Source organism: Zalophus californianus, chromosome 11, assembly GCF_009762305.2.
Source record: "Zalophus californianus isolate mZalCal1 chromosome 11, mZalCal1.pri.v2, whole genome shotgun sequence".
NCBI classification, from domain to species: Eukaryota; Metazoa; Chordata; class Mammalia; order Carnivora; family Otariidae; genus Zalophus; species Zalophus californianus.
In genome coordinates, this window is record NC_045605.1 from 7,547,947 (window position 1) to 7,572,427 (window position 24,481).

Below are 24,481 nucleotides of genomic sequence, written 5' to 3' on the forward strand. Positions count from 1 at the left end.
TATGATACCCATGCGGGCCAAAAGGTATCTTTCTAGTCTGTCTTCTGAGAAGAGAGTATGAATTTCTACCTATTGAAAGTCCTTTTAATTCTTAAGGAGATTACGAACTGCAGCACAGCAAACAATTTTTCTACATAAAACTTCCTTTACTCAATATCCATGCGTTATACTGCCCTCTAATGGCGATTCAAACGTCAACGTTACCTGCTTAAAAAGGAGGCTGGCTGCTGGAACATAGTCTATTTTTTAAGGCAATGCTGTACTACTATATTTACATGTTACTTTGAAAATTCTAAATTTCCTCATATAATTCTCACAACAATCTCGTAAGGTAAGCTTGGCAGTTATATGAATTTCAGAGAGTTAATAACTTGACCAGGATCATAAAGGCAATTAGTAGCAGAGCTGGTAAAAGAACCTAAGCTTTTAAAGTTGTAACCTATTTTGAATTTTTTAAAAAAATCTTTTGGAAATATAATAGATTTTAATTATTTTTGAAAAATGAACCAGTACAGATAAGACCAAAATCCCCTTTGCCCACAATCTCCTGTAACAGTCCCTCCCATTCTGAGCTAACCCCCTCTCTTTCATATTCCCCATCTTTATCTGTAACCATATCTATAATGGGCACTCTCATAGAAATTAATTCAGTAATTTTTTAAAGAAAGAAAAGGAAAAAAAGATTTGGTCCACAAAAATTAGTCTCAAAGTCTTTTTTGCTTTTCAAAAACTTCAAAATATTCTCTTCTGAATGATACAGCATTTTAACTCACTTTGCAAATAACAAATATGTACCAGAGTAAAATAATTAAAATGCTCTTTTGGACTTAGTATGTACTGTTAGAAATGTGTATCTTATTAGATATTTGTAACAATGAAACTAAAATTCTAGAATTTTAGAATAAAGAGAAATGCCTTACAAGAAGGCATTACTGGCGTGGACGCTTATGCGGTATAGCAAATAAAGTATAAAGCAACTGTAGCTATCATTCCTAGAAGTATTATAAGAGTCTGACATACTCTGTATTAATATAAAATTAATACCTTATCAGTTTCAAAACAAAATTACACTGTTATGTTCTACTTTACTGATGTCTGAAAATATTCAAAACAATTCGTATAAATGTCTTTAAAAAGTTACAAAAATATAATAAATCATACATCTATTAATTTCATTGTCTCATTGCTCTTGATTTCTTATATATGTTAGTTTCAATTTCACCTTATATGCCAGGCATTAACATTTAAGAAATTATTCTTCACCTATAAAGGGAACAAGTTTTAATTAATTTACTAGACAGAACTCACAAGAGATCAAATAAAAGTGAATCATCCTGTCTGATAAATACACTAAGCAGCAGAACGCTAAAGCTACAAGGTGTTGCAAAAATGGAGACATGACATCTAAAAGTCTATGTGGTGTTAACTAATCTTTTGAGGAGGGAAAAAAAAAAAAAGCAGTTAGAGTAATCAAGCCAAAAAAGAACTTTTACAAACACAGCATAAGATTAAAGCCATACAGATCACTGGTTAATGACCAGTTCACTATGCAACTAAATTTACTCACTTGTCATCATGCTCATAAATATTCAGACCCAAAGCATCAACGCCTAGCCACAATTCAGTTCCCTTTTTATTTTTTATTTCAAAATAGTTGACTCCATACATTTCTAGATCTTGGGCAATCTTCAGGTATTCCATCATAGAATCCTCCCTGTTAAAATAAAGCTTACTGTAATATCCTTAGGTAAAAGTAATGCCAAATTACAAAAATACTTTGGATTAAAATTTAGTGCCTTATATTTATTCATGTAAGTCTAATGATCTTTGGGGGATAATTTGATGTACTAGTGTTATGAAATAAAAAAATACTTTAATTTGATGAAAAACACTAAGAAAATAGCCACCCAAATACCTCAGCATTCCTCTGTGTTCTTCATGCCAGTTCTGTATTCTTTCTTCCCACTGTTCTTTTGTCAGTTTGTGTTGCTCCAAAACACTGTAAGAAAAAAAAATCTATGAAAAGGTTTCTATTATTCAAACTTAATATTCATTTAAAAGTACAGAATCATTCAGTACCTTAACTGTAATGGCTGTCATAAAAACCTATATACATGATAAAATTGCACAGAATACATACACACACACACACACACACACACAAATGACTGCATATAAAACAGATGAAATCTGAATCAGGCTGATGGACGGTATCAATATCTTGGTTGTGATACTAGTTATGCAAGATGTTACCGTTAGGAAAGGCTGGGAGAAGGTCACACAGCATCCCTCTATTTCTATAATTGCATGTGAATCTGTAATTATCTCAAAATACAAAGTTTCTAGGATCCTGAAATTATTTTAAATAATACATGTTTTTAAGACAGTTATATAGTTTATGGGAATTCAATTGTTTCAAACGAATAAGCTACTGGACCAAAAAAAGGAAAATGACTTTCTCATTATTAGTAGGAAAAATTAGAGAAGAGAGTGAAAATCAAAATTCTTGGGCCTTAATTTCTTCTTTTACATTATGTATTTACTTTTCTTGGTGGTAAATTTAATTTTCTTATTTCTGTAGGCAAATACTTTATATAAAATTATACAAGTGGAAAGTTATACTTTTTACCACCCCACGTCCTCCAAGTAATCTTTTATTAGTTTCTCTTTTAGAGAGTTCCCTATGCAAATGTAAGCAAACATTATTTTCTCTTCTACTGATATTTTACACCATATCAGAAAATTCAACATAAACAATTTACCTGCTCTACAAACTACAAACTATTTCTCTTCTCTTTGGGTCATATAATGATAATTACATATTTTTCTTTACTGGTGAATCCTCAGATCCTACTTTACTAATAGCAAAAGCTGTGGCATTAAAGTATTATTGCTTATGGGGCACTTGGGTGGCTCAGTCGGTTAAGCACCTGTCTTCGGCTCGGGTCACAATCCCAGGGTCCTGGGATCGAGCCCCATGTGGGGTTCCCAGCTCAGCAGGGAGCCTGCTTCTCCCCCTCCTCCCAGATCTCTGTCTCTCACAAATAAATAAAATCTTAAAAAAATATATTACTGTTTAGCTGTATAAAAATTTTACATGAAACCTAGGAATGTCTTGGCAGTATAAAAGAATCTCAGAACATAATCTTTCCTTGCACAAGTTACTATTTAGAATGGATTCCTTGGGCGCCTGGGTGGCTCAGATGGTTAAGCATCTGCCTTCGGCTCAGGTCATGATCCCAGGGTCCTGGGATCGAGTCCCGCATCGGGCTCCCTGCTCTGTGGTGAGCCTGCTTCTCCCTCTGCTTCTCTCTCTCTCTCTCTCTCTGACTCTCATGAATAAATAAATAAAACATTTAAAAAAAAATTAAAAAAAAAAAAACCTTATAGAATGGATTCCTTAATGAGGTCTCAGACAGACCATTATGTTCTTACTATGCCCTGCTCCTTTCTCGGTGTATCCTCTTTTAAGCTCTTAGCTTTTTTGGAAGAAGAGTGTTGTCTTCCCCCTTAGAGCACTTAAGTTCCACGTTTTTCTAGCCTTTATACTTTTTCTTGCTGCCTGGCCTGGGCTGCTCATCAAAAAGAATGCAATCAGCCTTAAGGGCATAATGAGTGCAGCCAACTGCTGGTACTAAAACATTAACTAAATCTGAAGGTATGGGTTAATTAAATTGGATGCCACTAAGATATATGTTCTAGCTTTTTATATCCTGCATTTCAAATCTCATTTGTTTGCATTTTACATAATGTACTTGTACTATTAATTTGCATGACTTGTTTGCAGGCATTCAAAAATTCCCACCCTCTCTCTCTTCTGTCCAGAAAAAGGAGTCCTTCGTGCCTAAAGCTAATCTATTCAACTTGGCTTTAAATCTGTCTACCTACACCTTTAAAGGACTTCTCCCCTCACTTTCTCAGGATCTATACTCCATCATTTATGACAGGGGACATATTTATTGTCCCTTGCATACATGTATATATTATCATATCTACTTCTTTATGTTACGGAGAGTTAAAGGACCACATCCATGTTGCTCACCATTATATGCCCAGTGTCAGTACTGAAAAGGTACTCAACTATTTTCAGAGAAAATAAAGGAATTAAATCAGTTCTTTCCCATCTTTTTAAGAACATGTCCATGAACTCATGGTTCCCCGGTTTGTTTTTTTTCTTTTTCACAATCACAACCAAACTTCTTTCAAGAGCTATCCATATTCACTGTCTTTCATTTCCAAACCTCACATCCACTGCCCCGAGTCCACCACAATCTGGCTGCAATCACCAACACTATACTGAAGCTGCTTTTACTAAGGTCACTACCAATCTCCTTATTGTTAAACCCAACAGACACATTACTTCTCCCTCATACTCAACCTCTTTGTTACTATTTGACGCTGCTGATCAGTTTCTCCTTAAGGCTTCCTTGTACCTTGGCTTCCATGATTAACAGTCCTCTGGTATTATTCTTGACTCTCTGGCCATTTTTTCTCAATTTGCTTTACAGGAGTCTCTTCCCCTATACTTAAAAATTAAGTTCCAACAAGATCTGTCCTAGGCCTTTTGCTCATTCTGTATGTACTTTCAGGTCCATCTCTTTCATTCCCTTGGGATAATTATCTATTTGTTGCTTATTCCCAAAACTGTATCTATAGTTCAGACTGCTCTCCAAGATCCAGATCCACATCTACCAATGAATACTAGCTATCTTCCTTGGTTATGCTGCAGATGTTTCAAACACAACAGATTCAAAACTTAAATCTTCCTTCTCCAAAACGTATCCCTTCTCCCCTTACCTTGGAAAAAGGTATTACCAACTACCCAGAGGCCCAAGTCAGAAACCTGGCACATAAAAACTTATATCTATCTATCTCTTTTCAAAGGAGTGAGCGATATTATCTTGTGGAGCTGATAATCTACATCACCAAAGAGCTAAAATGTACTGTGGGAGAAAAGATTGCTTATCTGGGCTTTTCCACACAAGAATTTTTTTTTTTCTATACAAGAATTAAAAGCACCCATCAAACGGGGCACCTGGGTGGCTCAGTCGGTTGGGCAACCGACTCTTGGTTTCCACTCAGGTCACGGTCTCAGGGGTCGTGAGATCAAGCCCTGCACTGGGCTTTGCATTGAGGGCGGGGCCTGCTTGAACATTCTCTTCCTCTGTCCCTCTATCTGTCCTGCTCTCTCTCTAAAATAAATAAATAAATCTTTGGGGCACCTGGGTGGCTCAGTCGTTAAGCGTCTGCCTTCAGCTCAGGTCATGATCCCAGGGTCCTAGCATCGAGCCCCGCATCGGGCTCTCTGCTCAGCGAGGAGCCTGCTTCTTCCTCTCCCACTCTGCCTGCTTGTGTTCCCTCTCTCACTGTCTCCTCTGTCAAATAAATAAAATCTTTAAAAAAAAAAAGCACCCATCAAAATCATCAAACTGTGTGTAATTTATGATCATCAAATAACTTGATTACTAATTTTCCCCTCAGGTACTTAAGATGGTGAAAAAGTGTGCTATACCATACATAGAATAAGTAAACCACTGTGAAGGCATTTCCTCCATTCTAGATATAAAAATTAGCATTCTGATTTTATGAGTAAGCTTAGAGAGCTTGAAATAGTCCTCCAAAGACTACCAACTTGAAGAATACCTATCTGGACCTTCAAAGTTAAAGACCAAATCTTGAAGAGCATGTGCTATCTTCCTCCTTTTTAAACAAGTGGGTTATAGCACACATGCATTTAAAATAAAGAAATTAAATTAATTGTGCTTAAGTGTGATACCAGTGTTTAAAATATTTTTAAAATCACACAACTATTAAATGTAAGCCAATTACTTCATCTGGTGCTCAACCAAACAGCAATCTAATCTCACATTAAAAGAACAACCATTTATGTTATACCTGAGATAAAACATGCCTAGTCTTTTATGAACAACTGGGAAATTTTAAGGGTAATTTTGATTATAAATAATATTTACCTTATATGCTGATTTAAAACCTAATCTGCTGTGCCTTTTACTAAACCTAAGTTATATCTCAATTTTGGTACAGAGCTGTGGAATCACTGTACCGTACACGTGAAACTCGTGTAACATTGTGTGCCAATTATATTTTAATAAAAAATAAGTCAAAACATTAAACCATAACTAAAAATAAAAACTAATCCTTATGTGAAATGAAATTCTACTGTGCCAGTTATCAACTATTTAATTCAATACTTAAAGAAAATCTGAGACCAAGAGGGGAGCATGGGTGGCTCAGTCGTTAAGCGTCTGCCTTCGGCTCAGGTCATGATGCCAGGGTCCCGGGATCGAGCCCCACATCGGGCTCCCTGCTCAGCCAGGAGCCTACTTCTCCCTCTCCCACTCCCCCTGCTTGTGTTCCCTCTCTCACTGTGTCTCTCTCTGTCAAATAAACAGATTCTTAAAAAAAAAAAAAAAAAAAAAAAAACTGAGACCAAGAGCTTGGAGTTGTAATAATAATCAGAACTAAACATACAGGCTAATAGGTGTCTCCTATTCCTGATTCTTTGGTGAACAGTATGCATTATTTTACCTTCTAAGAAAACGATTATTGCAAAAGCATTACAGTGTAACAGTAATAAACAGTGTAACATTTAATAATCAAATATTAAAGCTACCGTGTTTAATGATACCTTATAAAATAGCACATAATAACACAATACAACTTATTACACAAAAATAAACATTAATGCCTACAACCAAAGGAAACTAACAGACATGAAGTAGTTTCCTTTCTTCATATTTCATGACCTATGAAAAAGAAACTACCATCTAACAGCTTAAATACTATACAGAAGTAGTGCAACAGTGAAATTTTAGGTTAATAATACACAATTTTGCATTTAAACAGAAAATTTTAAAATTCAGGAATTCCAACTAAGAGCAGTAACACCTTCTTTCCAGGTTCTAAAAGATCTCCATGTACATTCTAGTCCACTACTCTAATTATGAACTGAGATATTTTAAGGTAATATTGATGCTGTACTTCTTAGATTTCATAAATACTACCAACCAACACTTGCACCACGCTTTACAGTTAAAACCATACACCCTTTAGTTCACATTCTATAATCATAAACTAAGTTAGGCACAGCAGGATTATTATGCCCATTTTGCATATTCAGGTACAGAGGCTCAAAGATTTCAGGTCATGCACGGAAGGTCACAGAAGTAGTAAAGGGTAGAAATGACATTCAAATTCTAGGTCTTCTGCCTAATGATTTCTTCCTATGCCACGCTATTTTAAAGTAACTATTACAGAAGCAGCAGCATATTGCATATGAGAACAGAGCACTAGACTAGGAGTCTGAAAACTGAGTTTAGAACACCTGTTCGAGGGTGCCTGGCTGGTTCAGTCGGAAGAACATGAGACTCTTGATCTCAGGGCCGTGAATTCAAGCCCCATGTTGGGTGTAGAGACTACTTAAATAAACATGATAACAAAACAATAACAACCTTTTAAAAAGTTAGAAACTGAATTTTAATTCTATAGAGTAAATACAGCATGGCACTTATTCTCAAAGCATTTATGAAGCACCTATCTGCCTGTGTGAGAATTTTTACCAAGCAGTGGCAGTCACATCCTCCCCCGAGCCCGAATTACCACTACCTCCATTTACTGCTTACCCTGTGGGAATGAGGAGAAGAGGCAGAAAGTTTAAGTAATTATAGCATATATAAATCCATGTAGCTACCAGGTCATGACTTTTAAAAGTATATTCTCTCTCTAGCAACTTAAAAAAATTGTCTATTTACAAATTTCTTTTTCAAAGAATTTAACATAAAATCGTATTTCACTTACCGCTGGGGTAGGAGTCTATCATTAGCCAGGTAGCCTGCTTTATGAATCTCTTTATTATAATCTCCATACTTGGCTTGGACAGCATAGGAAGCCAAAAGAACTGCAGTTTCTGGCGGACAATATATCTCATCATTCAAGATGGCTTCCTTAACTTGCAAGAAGAAAAGTCTCTGGGTTATTTCTTGAATTAATTCCTCAGAAACGTCTTCAGGAAAGAATTTAGCTCTGAATTTGAACTGTAAAGGATTCTCTTTTTTAACATCTTGCTGTGTCACCTGGAACAGTAATTTCAATTTCAAGCATAATCAACAAAAATCCTAAGTTCACATCAAATTCTTTTTTAGAAGTAGCATGTGAAACACAAATAAGATTCTAAATCATAAGACTCTAGTGTGTAAGAGTCTAAACTTATAAAAAGATATGTAAGGAAAAAGATTCCACGTGCTAACGGATATAACCTCTAACTCATAGGTCCTGTCTAATAACTAAGTTGAAACTTCCCTTAAGAAGCTTATCCTGTAGATTTTTGAGTCAAAGTACTCAGTTACACCTAACAATATTTATTATGTGTTAAGTTTTCAAACAGGAAAAGTGAACGTATCTTTTTTCTAAAATGATGCGTTAATGGTAACTTACTGAATTAAAAGTCATGACACCTTTAATAACTCAGAGATAACTGTAAAAGGAGACCTGACTGAAATCAGTCAGACCATGAACTTTTCTAGTACAAATTCATGATCACAATAACTTCAAAGTAATTTGATTATCAGCTGAATTTTATACATATTTTACCTTTTTATTTAGTTTAAGCCACGTAGAATAACCTTTGCTGTCCACATACTGCAGCCCAAAAAACCAGACCTCACGCAAACCAACTGTTTTCACCACCTTAATAAAAAAAAGTTCAATTTCAGTTCAACATTCACAGTGTAAGTAAATGGTACTATGTTTCAAAAGAAAAACAAAACTACATAGGTATTATAGGTATATTTCTTTGCTATAGAGATCGTATATTTCTTTGCTATAGAGTTCTTAAATTTAGTATATTAATTACAGGAATATTTCTAAAAACTTAAATTCAGGTTTTGTATATATATTTTGTAGTGTCATTTCAATCTTGTTTGATCCACTTTTTTTATACCTCTTTTTCTTTCTCATCTCCTGTCATGACCCCAACAGGTAACAAGTCTGGGAAAATAAATAAAAAGCTGCCATAATCCCACTTTCCTGTTTCAGTATACCCCCACAACTACACAAGTGGGTAGGCAAGGCAAATAGTATCATTCTGGTGATGAGTCTCTGAGGACATTTAAAAGCCATACCCTAGGTAATCCAACTGGTGATTTCATACCCACTTCTCCTACCCTTCACTATCAAATAGTCTGTTCTTCCCTCACTGAGCAAGAAACCATTCTTGGAACATGCCCAAATTTTACCTTTCTATAGCTCTGTTCATGCCTTTTCTTCTACCTAGAATGTTTCTTCTGTATTTTTACCACCCGCTGAGTAATTTATTCCTCAAGCCCCAGTTCAATTAACATGCTTCTGTGAGGGGTGCCTGGGTGGCTCAGTCATTAAGCGTCTGCCTTCAGCTCAGGTCATGATCCCAGGGTCCTGGGATCGAGCCCTGCGTCGGGCTCGCTGCTCAGCTTCTCCCTCTCCCACTCCCCCTGCTTGTATTCCTTCTCTCGCTGTGTCTCTCTCTCTGTCAAATAAATAAAATCTTAAAAAAAAAAAAAAACAATCTTCTAACATGCTTCTGTGAATGAAGCTATCCTATTATATAGATAAAATTAATCACTTGTTCCTTGATGTTCTATATTAAAACAAGGGAAGTGAGCCAGGAGAGGTGAGAGTTTAATATTTTAATAGCTTTACATAAAGATTCAACATTATTATTTTTTTTTAAAGATTTTATTTATTTGACAGAGAGAGAGAGACAGTGAGAGAGGGAACACAAGCAGGGGGAGTGACAGAGGGAGAAGCAGGATTCCCGCCGAGCAGGGAGCCCAATGCGGGGCTCAATCCCAAGACCCTGGGATCATGACCTGAGCTGAAGGCAGACACTTAACGACTGAGCCACCCAGGCTCCCCTAGTTTTTTTTTTAAGATTTTATTTATTTATTTTAGAGAGAGAATGAGAGAGCATGTGAGCAGGGTGGGGAGCAGAGGGGGAGGGGGGCAAGAATCTCAAGCAGACTCCACACTGAGCATGGAGCCTGATGTGGGGCTCAATCGCACCGCCCTGAGATCATGACCTGAGCTGAAACCAAGAGTTGGATGATTAACCGAATGAGCCACCCAGGTACCTCCTCAACATTAGTTTTAAAATAATAAATATTCTTGGCTTATTTTTTAAAAATATCTAAAAAAATGTATCAGGCATTTGGATTTCAAGATAGCATACCAAAGCCTTTGGAAAGTTTACTTTCCTTCTCTTGAAAAATTTCACTGAAGTTACACACACTAAAAAAAAACATTTAGCTGTGCTAGGAAAAGTTACCATCAAAAGAACAAAAATTGAGAAGTTTCTGGATGATGTATCATCAGGACTCATACTGATACAAAAGCTGATCAATACCAAACAAAACTTCAATGCAAAGAAGATCCCAAATAATTTAACTTTGGCAAAAGACAGGTTGTCCCAACAGAAGAGCCACAGAAAACATTCCAGCTCAGAGTGACAGAGTAGGAAATTTTCATAGGTCAAGAGCAACTGAGAGAACTCACTATACCCAAGGTAAAGCCTGCTTTTACCTCCTTAGGTTTGGGCTCAAGAGAAGTTGTCAGGAAACAGCTGTGACTGAAAGAATTAACTGCTTAGCACATTACAGATAACAATACTCCTTAATCTAGAACTTCATTTACACTATGAAACGTGTGTGTGCATCAAATACTGTCCTATGTACTTAACATGAATTCTCATTTAATTCTCACAACAACCTTCCAAGGGAAGAGTGCTATCATCATCCTAACTGTACAAATGAAAAAAAAAATAAGGCAAAAAGAGTAATTTGTCCCAAGTCAAACAGCTAGACCTGGGACTCCAATGCAGGCAGTGTGGCTCTAGAGCCCACACTTTTAAACTACTACACAGTTCTGCACTATAACAAATGTGGTTTCCCTTCTCCTGGTATCTAAACTAAAGCAATTCTACTTAACAAAAAAACAAGTAATTTATTTCTCAGTATACAATACCAAAGAAGCCCACTTGCTGATTAGTTTTTGACTACCACAAACATTTTTCTCACTATAAATAACATTTCAACTGGTTATGAAGTAAGCACAATGAATGCTTAACTCCATTCACATTTTTATTCAAGTAACACAGATGACATATTTAGAAATAAGAAGCCTAGAAGAAATCAACAGAAGTAGGTCACAGTTCACAAGGTAAAATATGTACAAGGTGTTTACGATGCATGCAGCTGCTTATGATTTTAAGAATTTGTTCACTCTATTAAAAAACTTTTCATCTTACAAAAAACCTTATCAGGGCTTTCAAGATCATCAATTACCTATTCAGGAAGATTAAGTATACTACTCTGTCAAAAAAAGAAACAACTTTCCAGGAATTTTAAAATTTTAAGTATTTTAGAGATCAGTATGTAGTAGTATGACACCTAATAAAACCAAAATATCTACTAGGTAACTTACTGCTATGTGCTAGAAACTGTCTCCTGTTCTCTAAGGTCAAGCAGGTCTGACCACAGACTACTACTCTCCTGCCCAAATGTAAAAGTTCACTCACGGTCCCCTGAGTGTCATGCCCTCATCACCTTCCTCCCCCTTATAATCATCAAGTCACCTTCCTAATCACTTGGCCTCAGGGCACCAATCTCTTCCCTCCCCTTTTCAGTAAAATATCACTTAAAACATTACTTATTGCATCACCTGGGGAGCTTAAATAAATAAATATTAATGCTTCCAGTAGGCCCCAGAGAATTAAATCAGAATCTCTGAAGGTGGTCTGCAAGCACTGCCTTTTTTTTTTTTCAAAAGCTCCACAGGTGGCTCAAATGTGCACTCAGGAGTGAGGAAAAAAAGACAAGACCGGTAATCCAAATTCCTCAGCATGACACCCATGGTAGCTTGTCATAAGGCTAGGACACCGAACTGCTGTCAGGTGCCTACAGACAGACGATGATTGCCTGCCTTTGCTCCCGCCATCCCCTCCATTGGGGATCTCTACCCACTCCACTAAGTACAGAATGTTTTCATTCCTTTGAGTCCTCATTACAATGCTCTGCTTAGAGGATGTTAAAGAAATACCTGCTGATAATTAAAAAGTCCTCTCTCTCCAATCTAGGAATGAGAAAGAATAGCTCTACAGCTATTCAAGATAACTGAAAAGGTACCGTGAAAAATTCTAAGGGCCACACTGTTGCAATACAAGTTACAGAAAAACGTACAAAGAAGTTGCAATAGCTTCATGTTGTATGTTGTCAGAAGTTGCACACTTCATGTGGTTAAATGATACCTGGTCAAAAAGCTGTTTGCCAGTAGTATTGGGCTGAATGGCAAATTCCAGCTCAGCATCCATGGTGGTTACTCTTACGTTGATCTGCAATAAAAACAGAAGGGAAAATCACTAGGAAAGAAAATATACTTATTATTAAACATGAGGCAATATTTTTATCTGATTTATAAAATAAAGTATAATATGTAGGCAATAAAGAGCTACTCCATAATTGTACCTAAGATTTTCTTTAATAAAGTGATAGTTTGATTTTAATCACAGGAAATCTTAAATCTATTTTAAAAAGAAAGAGCTTACAAATCCTCTTTTAAAAACATTTATTGAGTACTTGGCATACACTAGGCACTAGGCCATGAGCTTTCCATGTTCTCATTTAGCCCCTGCAACAATACTAGGAAATATGCTCATTTCTATAGAAACTGAGAGTTCCCCATTACTTGCCTAATGCCACAGGGATATCAAACAGCAGAGTAGGTATTTCAGGAGAAACATAACTCCAGATTCTTTGAATGGCATTCACTATTCCGTATTTTTTTTTTTAAAGATTTTATTTATTTGATTTTTCTTTTTTTTTTTAAAGATTTTATTTATTTATTTGAGAGAGAGAGAATGAGAGATAGAGAGCACGAGAGGGGGGAGGGTCAGAGGGAGAAGCAGACTCTCTGCTGAGCAGGGAGCCTGATGTGGGACTCGATCCCGGGACTCCAGGATCATGACCTGAGCCGAAGGCGTCGCTTACCCAACTGAGCCACCCAGGCGCCCCTATTTATATTTATTTGAGAGAGAGAGAATGAAAGAGAGAGAGCACATGAGAGGGGAGGAGGGTCAGAGGGAGAAGCAGACTCCCTGCTGAGCAGGGAGCCGGATGTGGGACTCGATCCCGGGACTCCAGGATCATGACCTGAGCCGAAGGCGTCGCTTAACCAACTGAGCCACCCAGGCGCCCCTATTTATATTTATTTGAGAGAGAGAGAATGAAAGAGAGAGAGCACATGAGAGGGGAGGAGGGTCAGAGGGAGAAGCAGACTCCCTGCTGAGCAGGGAGCCGGATGTGGGACTCGATCCCGGCACTCCAGGATCATGACCTGAGCTGAAGGCAGTCGCTTAACCAACTGAGCCACCCAGGCGCCCCAACTATTCCGTATTTTTCAACACAAAATTCAGATACTCAGTTTTATTCTACTGCAAAAGTATTCACTTTATAAAAAGCATTCATCGAATGACCTTGTATTTGTTAGACTCATAAATTCTTTTTTCCATAAATACCTTTCTACAAAGCTGGACATTTCACCAAAAACTTAACATGCCTTAACTAAAATAATTTTAACTCCACAGTAGCATCTTCACTTAGAATTCACCATCATGTGGTACAAATCGATCTTTAACTTTAACTCACACTATTCGAATTCTAAATCTGACTTATTTCTCCTTTACATTTTTTTACTCATTGTTAACAACCGTGCCTCTGCACATGTAGCTTTTATCTGAAATACCTTCTTTAATCAAATAAATCTTATAAATCACCAAACCTTCTGTGATATAATAAATATGTATTTGGTCTTCATTCTGTTTCCTGGCAGAGAGCCCCTAAAACCTTTGGAATTTCCTGATAGAAGTGAGTTGAGTCTTTTGTTATTCATAATAAGCCCCTTTCAACAATACCTGAGTTTATACTAATGACTCCTAATGACTCACGATGGACCCCTGACACCTTCAGGATGCGGCGTGCAGCCAGAAGAACCAACCATGTGCTTAGAGCCATCCTAACCTCCAGAAAGAAGAGAAGTTGGGCAGTGAGTTAATCATCAATGGCCAATAATTTAATCCCTTATGCCTACATAATGGAAACTTCATTAAAGCCTAAACAAAGGAGTTCACAGAGAGTTTCCAAGGTGGTGAATGCGTCCACATGCAAAGAGAAAGATGGACCGCAAACTCTACAAGGACAGAAGCTCCTGTGCTCAGGACCTTTCTGGACCTTGCCCTATGTACCTCCTCTTCATCTTTCATTCATATCCTTTATATTAACCAGTAACAATAAGTAAAAGTGTTTTCCTGAGTTCTGTGAGCTGTTACAAGGAATTACAGTACCTAAAGAGGGGATCACGGGAATCTCCAATGTGTAGCCAAGTTAGAAATGTGGGTAACATGGGGACCCACCACTTGTGATTGGTGTTTGAAGTGGACAAAGTCTTGAGGGACTGAGCCCTTAACCTGTAGTGTCTGTGCCACTCCGGGCAGCTGGTGTCAGAATGAATTAAACTGCAGAATACACAACTGAGGTCTACACGGAAGTAGAGAATTGCTCGATGTGGAAAACTTATACATCTATTACCAGAAATTTTGAGTCAAGAGAAAGTTTTCCGTTACCCATAAATCTACCATTCAACTTAACTAGAAATGGCAAATAATGCTATAGATACCAATGTATTTCTTGTGAATTTCTCTGTCCCAATCCGACAGGTAAGCACTAAGAATAGTTTCACCACAAATGTAGGTATCTCTATGTAAAATATTTAGCTTTTCTTGATTTTTAGCTGTATTAAAGTTGTACAGTACTGGCTAAGAAAGTCTTCTTTCTTGATGTGCGCAATGGTTGAGTATATTTATTTTATGAAAATTCAACTATACACAATACGTTCTTCTCAGTATGTATATTCTATTTCAATAAATAAAAAGTTTCTACAAAAATTATACATGGTAGTTTTGTTTTCTCACCATTTGTAAGCGCCACTGATTTTCCTGTGAGTAGTTGCAATTCATTTATTTTTACTGTTATACAATTACTGCTGGGCAATAATTTACCCATTTTCTTGTCAATGGATATTAAACTGTTTCTAATTTTTTGGCTATCAAGAACAATACTGTTATGAACATTCTTGTGTATGACTTCTAGTGCATATGTATCTGAGTTTATCTAGAAGTATATACACAGACAAACTCCTGGGTGATAAAGTATACAAGCCTTCACCTTTACTATTTAAAAGTGAACTGTGCTCCAATATGAACGTATCCACTTACACTCCATCAACAGTACATAAGAATTCCTGCTGAGCTGTATTTTCACCAACAGTGGGTATTATCCGATTTTTGAAACATTTGACAATACAGTGGGTGTAAAATGACATCTCAATATGGTCTTACCGTGCAGATCTCTGATTCCTAAAGAGGCTGAGAACATTTTCGTATGTGTACAATGCAGAATTCTAAGACAGTCCCCATGATCTCCATCCCTTGGTGTCACACTCATGATTATGTTACATTACACGACAAAAGGGATTTTGCAGATATACTTAGGGTTACTAATCAGTTGACCTCAAAATTGGAGCATTATGTGAGTGGAGCTAAGCTATTCACAGGAGTCCTTTAAAAGCAAAGCGTTTTCTCTGACTGACTGAAAAAGTCAGCGAAATTCAAAGTGTGACAGGAATTTGACATAAAAGAGGTTCTCCATTACTGAGTTGGAGGGGCCAGGGGGCAAGGAGCCAACTCCAGCCTCTAGGAGCTAAGAGTGACCCCTGGCCAACAGCTAGTAAAAAAATGGGAACTTCATCCTCCAGTAAAGAAGGATGGATCATTTTCGCAAGAAAATGAATTCTGCCAATAGGAATAAGCTTGAAAGAGAACCCGAGCTCCAGATGAGAATGCAGCTGGGATAAACCTTGATTTCAGGCTGGTGAAACCCTGAGCAAAGAACCTAGTTACATCATCCCATATTTCTACACACCACACTGTGAGATAATAAATGGGTATTGCTTTAAGCTACTAAATTTGTGGTAATTTGTTATAGAATAAAAGAAAACTAATATGGTACATTTACTGACCAGTCTCCCCATCTTTGGGAAATGTCTGTTAACATCTATTGCATATTTTTCTATTGGGTTTTCTTTTTCTTTTTACTATGTAGGAGATCTTTATATATTCTAGATACTGATCCTTTGTCAGTTATTTGTATCACAAAAAAATCTCCCAGTTTGTAGTCTGTCATTCTACATTATGATGTATCCTTCTTTATGTATTTTTTTAAGATTTATTTATTTATTTGAGAGCGAGAGAGAGCACAAGAAGGGGCAGGGGTAGAGGGAGAAGGGGAAGCAGACTCCCCACTGAGGAGGGAGCCTGACGCAGGACTCGATCCCAGGACTATGGGATCATGACCTGAGCTGAAGGCAGATGCTTAACTGACTGAGCCACCCAGGCACCCTAGGGTGAGCATATTCTTAATTTTAACGTTGAATTTATCAATGTTTTACATACAGGTATCAATTATTTTGGCCATATTTAAGAAATCCTTCTCTACTCTGGAGTCATAAAGATGTTCTTAGATTTCATCCTAGGGGCGCCTGGGTGGCTCAGTTGGTTAAGGGACTGCCTTCGGCTCAGGCCATGATCCTGGAGTCCCAGGATCGAGTCCCAGGATCGAGTCCCAGGATCGAGTCCCACATTGGGCTCCCTGCTCAGCAGGGAGTCTGCTTCTCCCTCTGACCCTCTTCCCTCTTGTGCTCTCTATCTCTCATTCTCTCTCTAATAAATAAAATCTTTAAAAAAAAAACAAAAAAAAAGATTTCATACTAAAGTTCTGTTTCTCATAATTTGTCTTCAATGATTTTTGCTTATGATTTAAGGTAGAGATCTAATTTCATTTTTTAATATCTATAGGATAATGATATAGGGATTCAAAATAACTAAGTGATGTATACTGATTAATTTACTTCCCGAAGACTATTATGTCACAGATCAAACGTCTATACAGGGTCTGAATTTGTGCTCTCTATTCTATTGCTCTGGTTGACTAACAATTCTGTCAAAACCACACTGTTTTAATTACATTTTTAAATAAGTCTTGCTATATGGTTGGAAACGTCTCCCCTCATTATCTTCAAAACTTGTGAGCTATTCTTGGCTTTTTGTTCTTGTTCCTGCCTTCACACAAAATCGTAAACTTTCAAAATACCCCACTATGATTTAAATTGGAACTACACTAAATTCATCAGTACCTTCAGGTGAGAAATAACATCTTTTCAATATTGACTATTCCTATCCATGCTGCGCATTGTCTTCTTTAGCATTTTCAAAAAAGCGTTTATACTTTTCTCCATAAAAATCATATTAATCAGGGTACCTGGCTGGCTCAAGGTCTCAAGGACTCTTGGTCTCAAGGCTGTGAGTTCAAGCCCTCTGCTGGGTACAGAGATTACTTAAAAAAATAAAATAAAATCTTAATAAAAATCATATTAATCATTTTAGGTATCTTTCCCATAAATCACTATGACTTTGTCACTATGATAAATTCAGGTCCATAATCCCGACACCCCAAAAGCATCAAAACAAGTTTAGTAGCTAATTTTAGCAAAACCTTAACATGAAGTAATGTGAGACTATCTGGTGGATTATTTTATCCCATTTCAAATGAATATTTATACAATGACCTATAAAAGTACTAATGTTTCTGAGGTGATACACCAGACCTTGAGGGAAGCTTCATGACATAATGACATATGAACATAATGTATTATATATTTTTTCTGAAATCCAAAAAATTCCAAATACTGAAACTCATCTAACTTAAAGGGTTTCAAACACAGGATTGTGAATTTGATGAAACAGCTTGCCAAAACTGTTTTTGCTTTTGTAGAAATGCAAGTGATTTCTATATTGATCATTTTATCAGTTCCCTTGCTGACTGTTATAACGAGCCTGTAAATCCTTTTATATAAATCAGGGGTCAGAAAATTTTTCCTACACAGGGCCAAACAGTAAGTATTTTGTAGGCTGTACCGTCTGTTGCACCTACCCCACTATGCTACTCCAGCAACAAAGCAGTTACTACAGATCATAAACAGCAAGCACACCACATTCCAATAAAACTAGTCACTGAAATCTGAATTTCATATAATTTTCACAGGTGAAATATTATTCTTGTGGTTTTTTTAATCCACTGAAAATGTAAAAGTCATTATTAGCATGTAAGCTGTACAGAAACAGGTGGTGAGCTGAATCTGGCCTACAGGCTGTAACTTGCCAATCGCTGATATAACAAAGAATCTTTACATCTTCAAATAGTGTTTCCTTCCTTTCTTGTCCTTCAGCTTTTTTTTTTTTCTGTGCAGGTTTCCCCATTCAATGTTGAATAGGAACAATGATAGCATCTTTTGTCTTGTTCTTGATTTAAAAAAAAAAAATTCCCATTGTTAACACATTAAAAAGAGCTTTTGCAGTTACGCTTTCTTCTATACCTAGCTTAAGAAGTGTTGCGTTTTTGTTTTTAAATCATGAATAGTTCAATCCTAGAACTCCTCTTTCTGAATTTATCTCCTTTAAACTAACCATGTGACTGTGGTATAGAGTGCTTGCTATTTGACCACCAAATTCTAACAGAATTATAGTTGGGTATATGGCTACTGAGCTACAGAATCATTTCTCAAGGTCTCTTGCAATTAGACATGGCTCTATGACTAAGTTCTCACCCATAGAACAGGACAGAAGAGACACAGGCCACTTCTGGGCTTCGGCATAAAATAACGAGCATGCTTCTCTATGCTTTTTCCTCCCTTTGCCCCTGACTGACACCCAGACAAAGCAGTAAATTTATTCCTAAGTATTTTATGCCTTTGATGCTGTTACAAATGGATTTTCTTACTTCATTTTTCAAATGTTGCTACTAGGATATAAGAAAGGCTACTGATTTTTAAAAATACAACCTTGCGCCCAATTTTGCTAAGTTCAGTTATAGTTCTGGTAGTTGTTTTTTAGATTCCTGAATATTTTCTACATAAACAATTATACCATCTGCAAATAGAAAAATTTACTTCTGGGGCGTCTGGGTGGCTCAGTCCTTAAGCGTCTGCCTTTGGCTCAGGTCATGATCCCAGGGTCCTGGGATTCAGCCCCGCATCGGGCTCCCTGCTCAGCGGGAAGCCTGCTTCTCCCTCTCTCACTCCCCTGCTTGTGTTCCCTCTCTAGCTGTCTCTCTGTCAAATAAATAAATAAAATCTTTAAAAAAAAAAAAAAAAGGAAAGAAAAATTTACTTCTTCCTTTCTGGTGTTTATGCCTTTTATTTCTTCTTCTTCTCTCCCTCCAACAATGCAAAATCACACTTTGTTACCTACCTGCTGAGTCTTTAAAGTAATTCCAAAGAGATATTCATGTCAGAAAACGCCAATAGCTATAACCAATGATTTTTTTTTTTTAAAGATTTTATTTATTTATTTGACAGAGAGAGACACAGTGAGAGAGGGAACACAAGCAGGGGAGTGGGAGAGGGAGAAGCAGGCTTCCCGCGGAGCTGGGAGCCCGATGCGGGGCTGGATCCCAGGACCCTGGGATCATGACCTGAGCCGAAGGCAGACGCTTAACGACTGAGCCACCCAGGCGCCCCAACCAATGATTTTTTTGAAAAGATAACTGGCCCAAAGAAACATTGAAAAAAACACCCCAAAATTGTTGGATGAAGTTTAAAAACATTTATGCCAAGAGAAAAGGAATAAACCTTGTCAAAAACTATATAATTATAAAGCTAAATAAAAACATACACACTCCCTTAAATTAAAAAAAAAAAAAAAGACTATATAATATCAGCATCAGTATCACTAGCACCGAAGCTAGAATTATGAGAAAATTAATGCATGGATCCTTCCAACCTCTCATTACTTCTTCCTGTAACAAGAAGTTACTATTTACTGAACAGTGGATGTGTACCAAATTCTTCTCATTCTCACCGAAGTCCCTTAAGTAACTAACTACATCTCCATTTTTTATAGGAGGAAATTAAGAATTGGAGCCTGAAGTAACCTATCAAAAGTCACGGAGGGGAAGTAGCAGAGCCAGGATATGAACTAAGACAGTTTGGCTCCAGAACCCATGAATTTTCATCTTCACTGTAATGTTACCTCCACCTCTTCTTCACTGGCTCACAGAGTACTTCGTTGTAACCACATTAATCTAAAACAAGCCATAGCAGTATCAGTGCCTTTTTCTTCCCAATGACTCTACCATAACATTTTGCCTTGTTCCAAAAGGAATTTAATGCTACTGATATTTTATTAACTAAGTAGTGGTAAAAGTAAAATACACTTACTGGTTTCGGCATTGTCCTTCTCTTTTTGATCACCTTCCTTAAAAATTCACTTTTATGAATTCTGATGTCACCTTCAGTTAAAGAAAAAAGAAAGCATAATGGATCTATTACTTTTATATAATGCTTTGATTTTAATATAATTTGTACAGAATAAAAATTAAAACATTTTAAATTGAGTTAGAGCTCTCTAAAAATAAAAAAAAATAAAGCAACACAGAACTCTCTTATTCTAATTTTCAATGTCTTTTATTATCATTTCACCTTCTCTGAAAATATTTATAGCTGTGATTTAAAACAGCACACATCTCGGGGCACCTGGGGGGCTCAGTCGTTGGGTGTCTGCCTTCGGCTCAGGTCATGATCCCAGGGTCCTGGGATCCAGCCCCGCATCAGGCTCCCTGTTCAGTGGGAAGCCTGCTTCTCCCTCTCCCACTCCCCCTGCTTGTGTTCCCTCTCTCACTGTGTCTCTGTCAAATAAATAAATAAAATCTTTAATAAATAAATAAATAAATAAAATAGCACACATCTCAAACATAATCTAAAGCATACCGATCACCAACTGAAGTTTTAATTTACTCAGAGACAACACATAGCAAGGAAGCAAGACTGCTAAGGACCCAAATGCTGTCTCTGTCCGCATCCGGTTCACCTCTACACCCAGCCTGGGAGAGGAGAGGGATAGTAAAGGGGAAGATATTTCAAATTATAAAGTGATGAACTCAAGAACACTTTTTAACCTTTTTTCTTACTGACAAAGACAAAAGGAAATTCTGATTAATATAAACTCTAGAAAATTATCTTTTCCTTTCTTTAAAAAAGATTTTATTTATTATTTATTTGAGTGAGAGAGAGAAAGCATGAACACGTGGAGGGAGAGGGAGAAGCAGACTCCCCACTGAGCAGGGAGCCCAATGCGGGACTCGATCCCAAGACCCTGAGATCATGACCTGAGCCAAAGGCAGACGCTTAACCGACTGAGCCACCCAGGTGCCCCTTATTTTTTCTTCTTGAAAGTTGAAAAACCTGAGTGAAAATATATTGAGTAGTTTATTTACCTAAGGTGTATTAAACAGCCACAGAGCACACACTAGCAATCTGCATGCTACTCACCAGCAAGCTGGTGGCCTTCACTGAAATTTAGAGTTGTCCTTGAGACCACTGTTAAACTTTATCTTCTCCCTGTAAAGCAAAACAAGTTAATCCTAATCCAAGAAAACCATCATGCTATACTCTTAGGGTAAATGTTCTTAAAAACTTCTAACAAACCAACCAAAAGATCTAACATTCTTAATCATTATTAGTTGTCTAAAAAAATGACATTATTCCAATTTGAAAACCTTCAGTGAGGTATATTATTACTTGTAAATCAGCTTCCATTGATAATATGTCTACCAAGAAAATTTCATCCATTATACTAGCTTCAACTAAATTAATATACAATTAATTGTTTTAAAACTTCAGTGTCAACTGCTTTTTAATATGCTACAATAAACCTGAATATTCTCCAAATTGAAAAAAAATGAAACATCATTTCCCTACATTTTACTCAATCATGTGCCAAATAAACCTCTCTTTAAAAGAAACCTCTACCTGAGACATTTTTTATCTAATAATTGAGCTATGAAATTCATTTCCTTAACTCTTAGCTAGGAAATGTTAACACTCTCTCCCTACAGTCACCTACTTTCAGGAACCTAATGTGCTTCAGACCGATCTTCTCATTCTCTATCCTCTTTTCATTCCACTCCTATTGTCTTAAATTCATCCTTATCATCTCAGGTCTTAAAACATCCTCAAAATTGACCTGCTTTTAACATCTGTAAATTCCCAAATCTGTATCTCTAGAACTTGCTTGGCTAACTTGCCTTGCTCAATGTCTAGATTATCTCAAATGTAACACGGCCAAAACACTTACATCTCTACCTTACAGCCAAATCTGATTTTCTACAAGTCTTGGTGACCTATTTCTAGAAGTTATCACAGTATTCCCTCATGATTTTTTGTATCTACTATGTTGGCAGTTATGATCTTTTCATTCCTAATACTGTTAAATTTTACCTTCCCTTTTGCTTGATTAATCTTGCCAGAAGTTTGCTTAATTTATTGATCTAAAGGCCAGCTTTCAGTTTCGTTGATCTTCTGTTTCTTTTATTGTTCTTTTTTTGTTAATTTCTTTTTCCTTATCACTTTCCATTAGTTGGCTTTACTCTGTGGCTCATTTTCTAATCCCTAAAATTAAAACTTTAAGTAATTCCCAATTTTTTTTCTTTTCTAGTATGTGCATCAAGGTCATAAACTAAGTATGTCCAAGGCAGCGCCATATACAAAGTATCTCCCTATTTTGTCGAGAATATTTTAAAATAACTTTTATCATTTGAATAAAGTAATCAAGTATGTATTTATAACATAAGTATATTTAAATATTTAAAGAATCTATAAAATATTGAAACAGTACTTTTACCTTCATCTCTTATTTCACAGAACTCAGAATTTCTTTAAACTCTTCACACAAATGAGACAGATTATACAAGCACTTTTTGAATCAGCATATAATACTATTACTGAAATTTTTATCCCAAACCACACAATCCATTCATATAAAACATTGGGAATTTCTTTTCCTATTTGTACTGTTAAGAGTATATTTTCATATCTACAGTGTAACCACTGTATTGTTTTTTTTAAAAACCAGATCTGTTCTAGATTTGCCTTTTTTTAATGCTTAAACCACTTAGCAAATGAACTCTGTGAGCTTTCCAAACTCACATTTGGAATTTCGCATTTCAGGTCAAAGTGCCTGTTTTAAGTAGTGCTTTCAAGCCCAAGGAAAAGAACAAAGCAACAACAGAGTTCCTAAAAACACAAATATAAATCTCCTTTTCTGGGGAGTATATTTTTAAATGCCTTGCCTTATATTTATTTTTTTTTTAAGATTTCTATTTATTGAGAGAGAGAGAGAGAGAATGGTAGAGAGCATGAGAGGGAGGAAGGTCAGAGGGAGCAGCAAGACTCCCCGCTGAGCAGGGAGCCCGATGTGGGACTCGATCCCAGGACTCCTGGATCATGACCCAAGCCGAAGGCAGTCGCTTAAACAACTGAGCCACCCAGGCGCCCTGGCTTGCCCTATATTTAAAACCAAACCATTTTACTGAGCAAAGTAAGTCAATCAGAGAAAGACAATTATATGATTTCACTCATGTGGAATTTAAGAAACAAAACAGAGGATCATAGGGGAACGGAGGGAAAAATAAGACAAAATCAGAGAGGGAGACAAACCATAAGAGATTCTTAACTATAGGAAACAAACTGAGGGTTGCTGGAGAGGAGGTGGGTAGGGGGATGGGGTAACTGGGTGATGGGCATTAAGGAGGGCACGTGATGTAATGAGCACTGGGTGTTATATGCAACTGATGAATCAGTGATCTCTACCTCTGAAACTATTAATACATTATGTTAATTAATTGAATTAAAATAAAATAAAATAAAATATCATTTTTCTAAGTATCACTTTAGTGATTTCCCACACAGGTTTTTATATGTAGTTTTTTCAATGGCTCTACAAGTTTCCCTTTCCAGTTTTGATCTCCAATCATGACTAAGAAATTTTTTTTAAAAGATTTTATTTATTTAAGAGAGAACAAAAGTGAGAGAGAGCACAGAGGGAGAAGGAGAAAGAAATTTTTTAAATTTTCAAATGGAATGGTTACAGGTCTGGGAGCAAAGTGCTTTTTATTAATTTCTAACTCTACTCTACCATAGTCAAAGAATTCATTAAGACTTCATGTTGGGCACCTGGGTGGCTCAGTTGTTAAGCGTCTGCCTTCGACTCAGGTCATGGTCCCAGGGTCCTGGGATCGAGTCCCACATCGGGCTCCCTGCTCAGCGGGGAGTCTGCTTCTCCCTCTCCCACTCCCCCTGCTTGTGTTCCCTCTCTCGCTGTGTCTCTGTCAAATAAATAAAATCTTTAAAAAAAAAGACTTCCTTTATGTTTATTACATGGTCAGTTTAATTTCATTTCTAACTGTTCTGGCTATAAATGACAATAATGTAGGTTTTGCATTTGGTAAGTTAGATCAAGCCAGACCAAGTACTTAATGTTTTGTTT

General features: G+C 36.8%; 1 protein-coding gene across 5 annotated transcripts in view; it reads right to left on the bottom strand.

The window, feature by feature from the left end:
• The window catches only part of RDX (radixin), a 97,616-nt gene that overhangs the window by 58,608 nt on the left and 14,527 nt on the right, over positions 1-24,481 (bottom strand). For 4 of the 5 annotated variants that reach the window (XM_027578046.1, XM_027578048.1, XM_027578047.2 and 1 more), the window contains exons 2-9: positions 21,487-21,555; positions 20,377-20,447; positions 18,350-18,460; positions 12,299-12,382; positions 8,611-8,706; positions 7,819-8,093; positions 1,916-1,999; positions 1,568-1,714 (exon numbers count right to left, since the gene is read on the bottom strand). In XM_027578046.1, the coding sequence (XP_027433847.1) occupies positions 1,568-1,714; positions 1,916-1,999; positions 7,819-8,093; positions 8,611-8,706; positions 12,299-12,382; positions 18,350-18,418 (755 nt within the window). In that variant the 5' untranslated portion in view covers positions 18,419-18,460; positions 20,377-20,447; positions 21,487-21,555. The remainder of the gene's footprint in view (positions 1-1,567; positions 1,715-1,915; positions 2,000-7,818; positions 8,094-8,610; positions 8,707-12,298; positions 12,383-18,349; positions 18,461-20,376; positions 20,448-21,486; positions 21,556-24,481) is intronic. The other variant, XM_027578049.2, reaches the window with a different exon arrangement.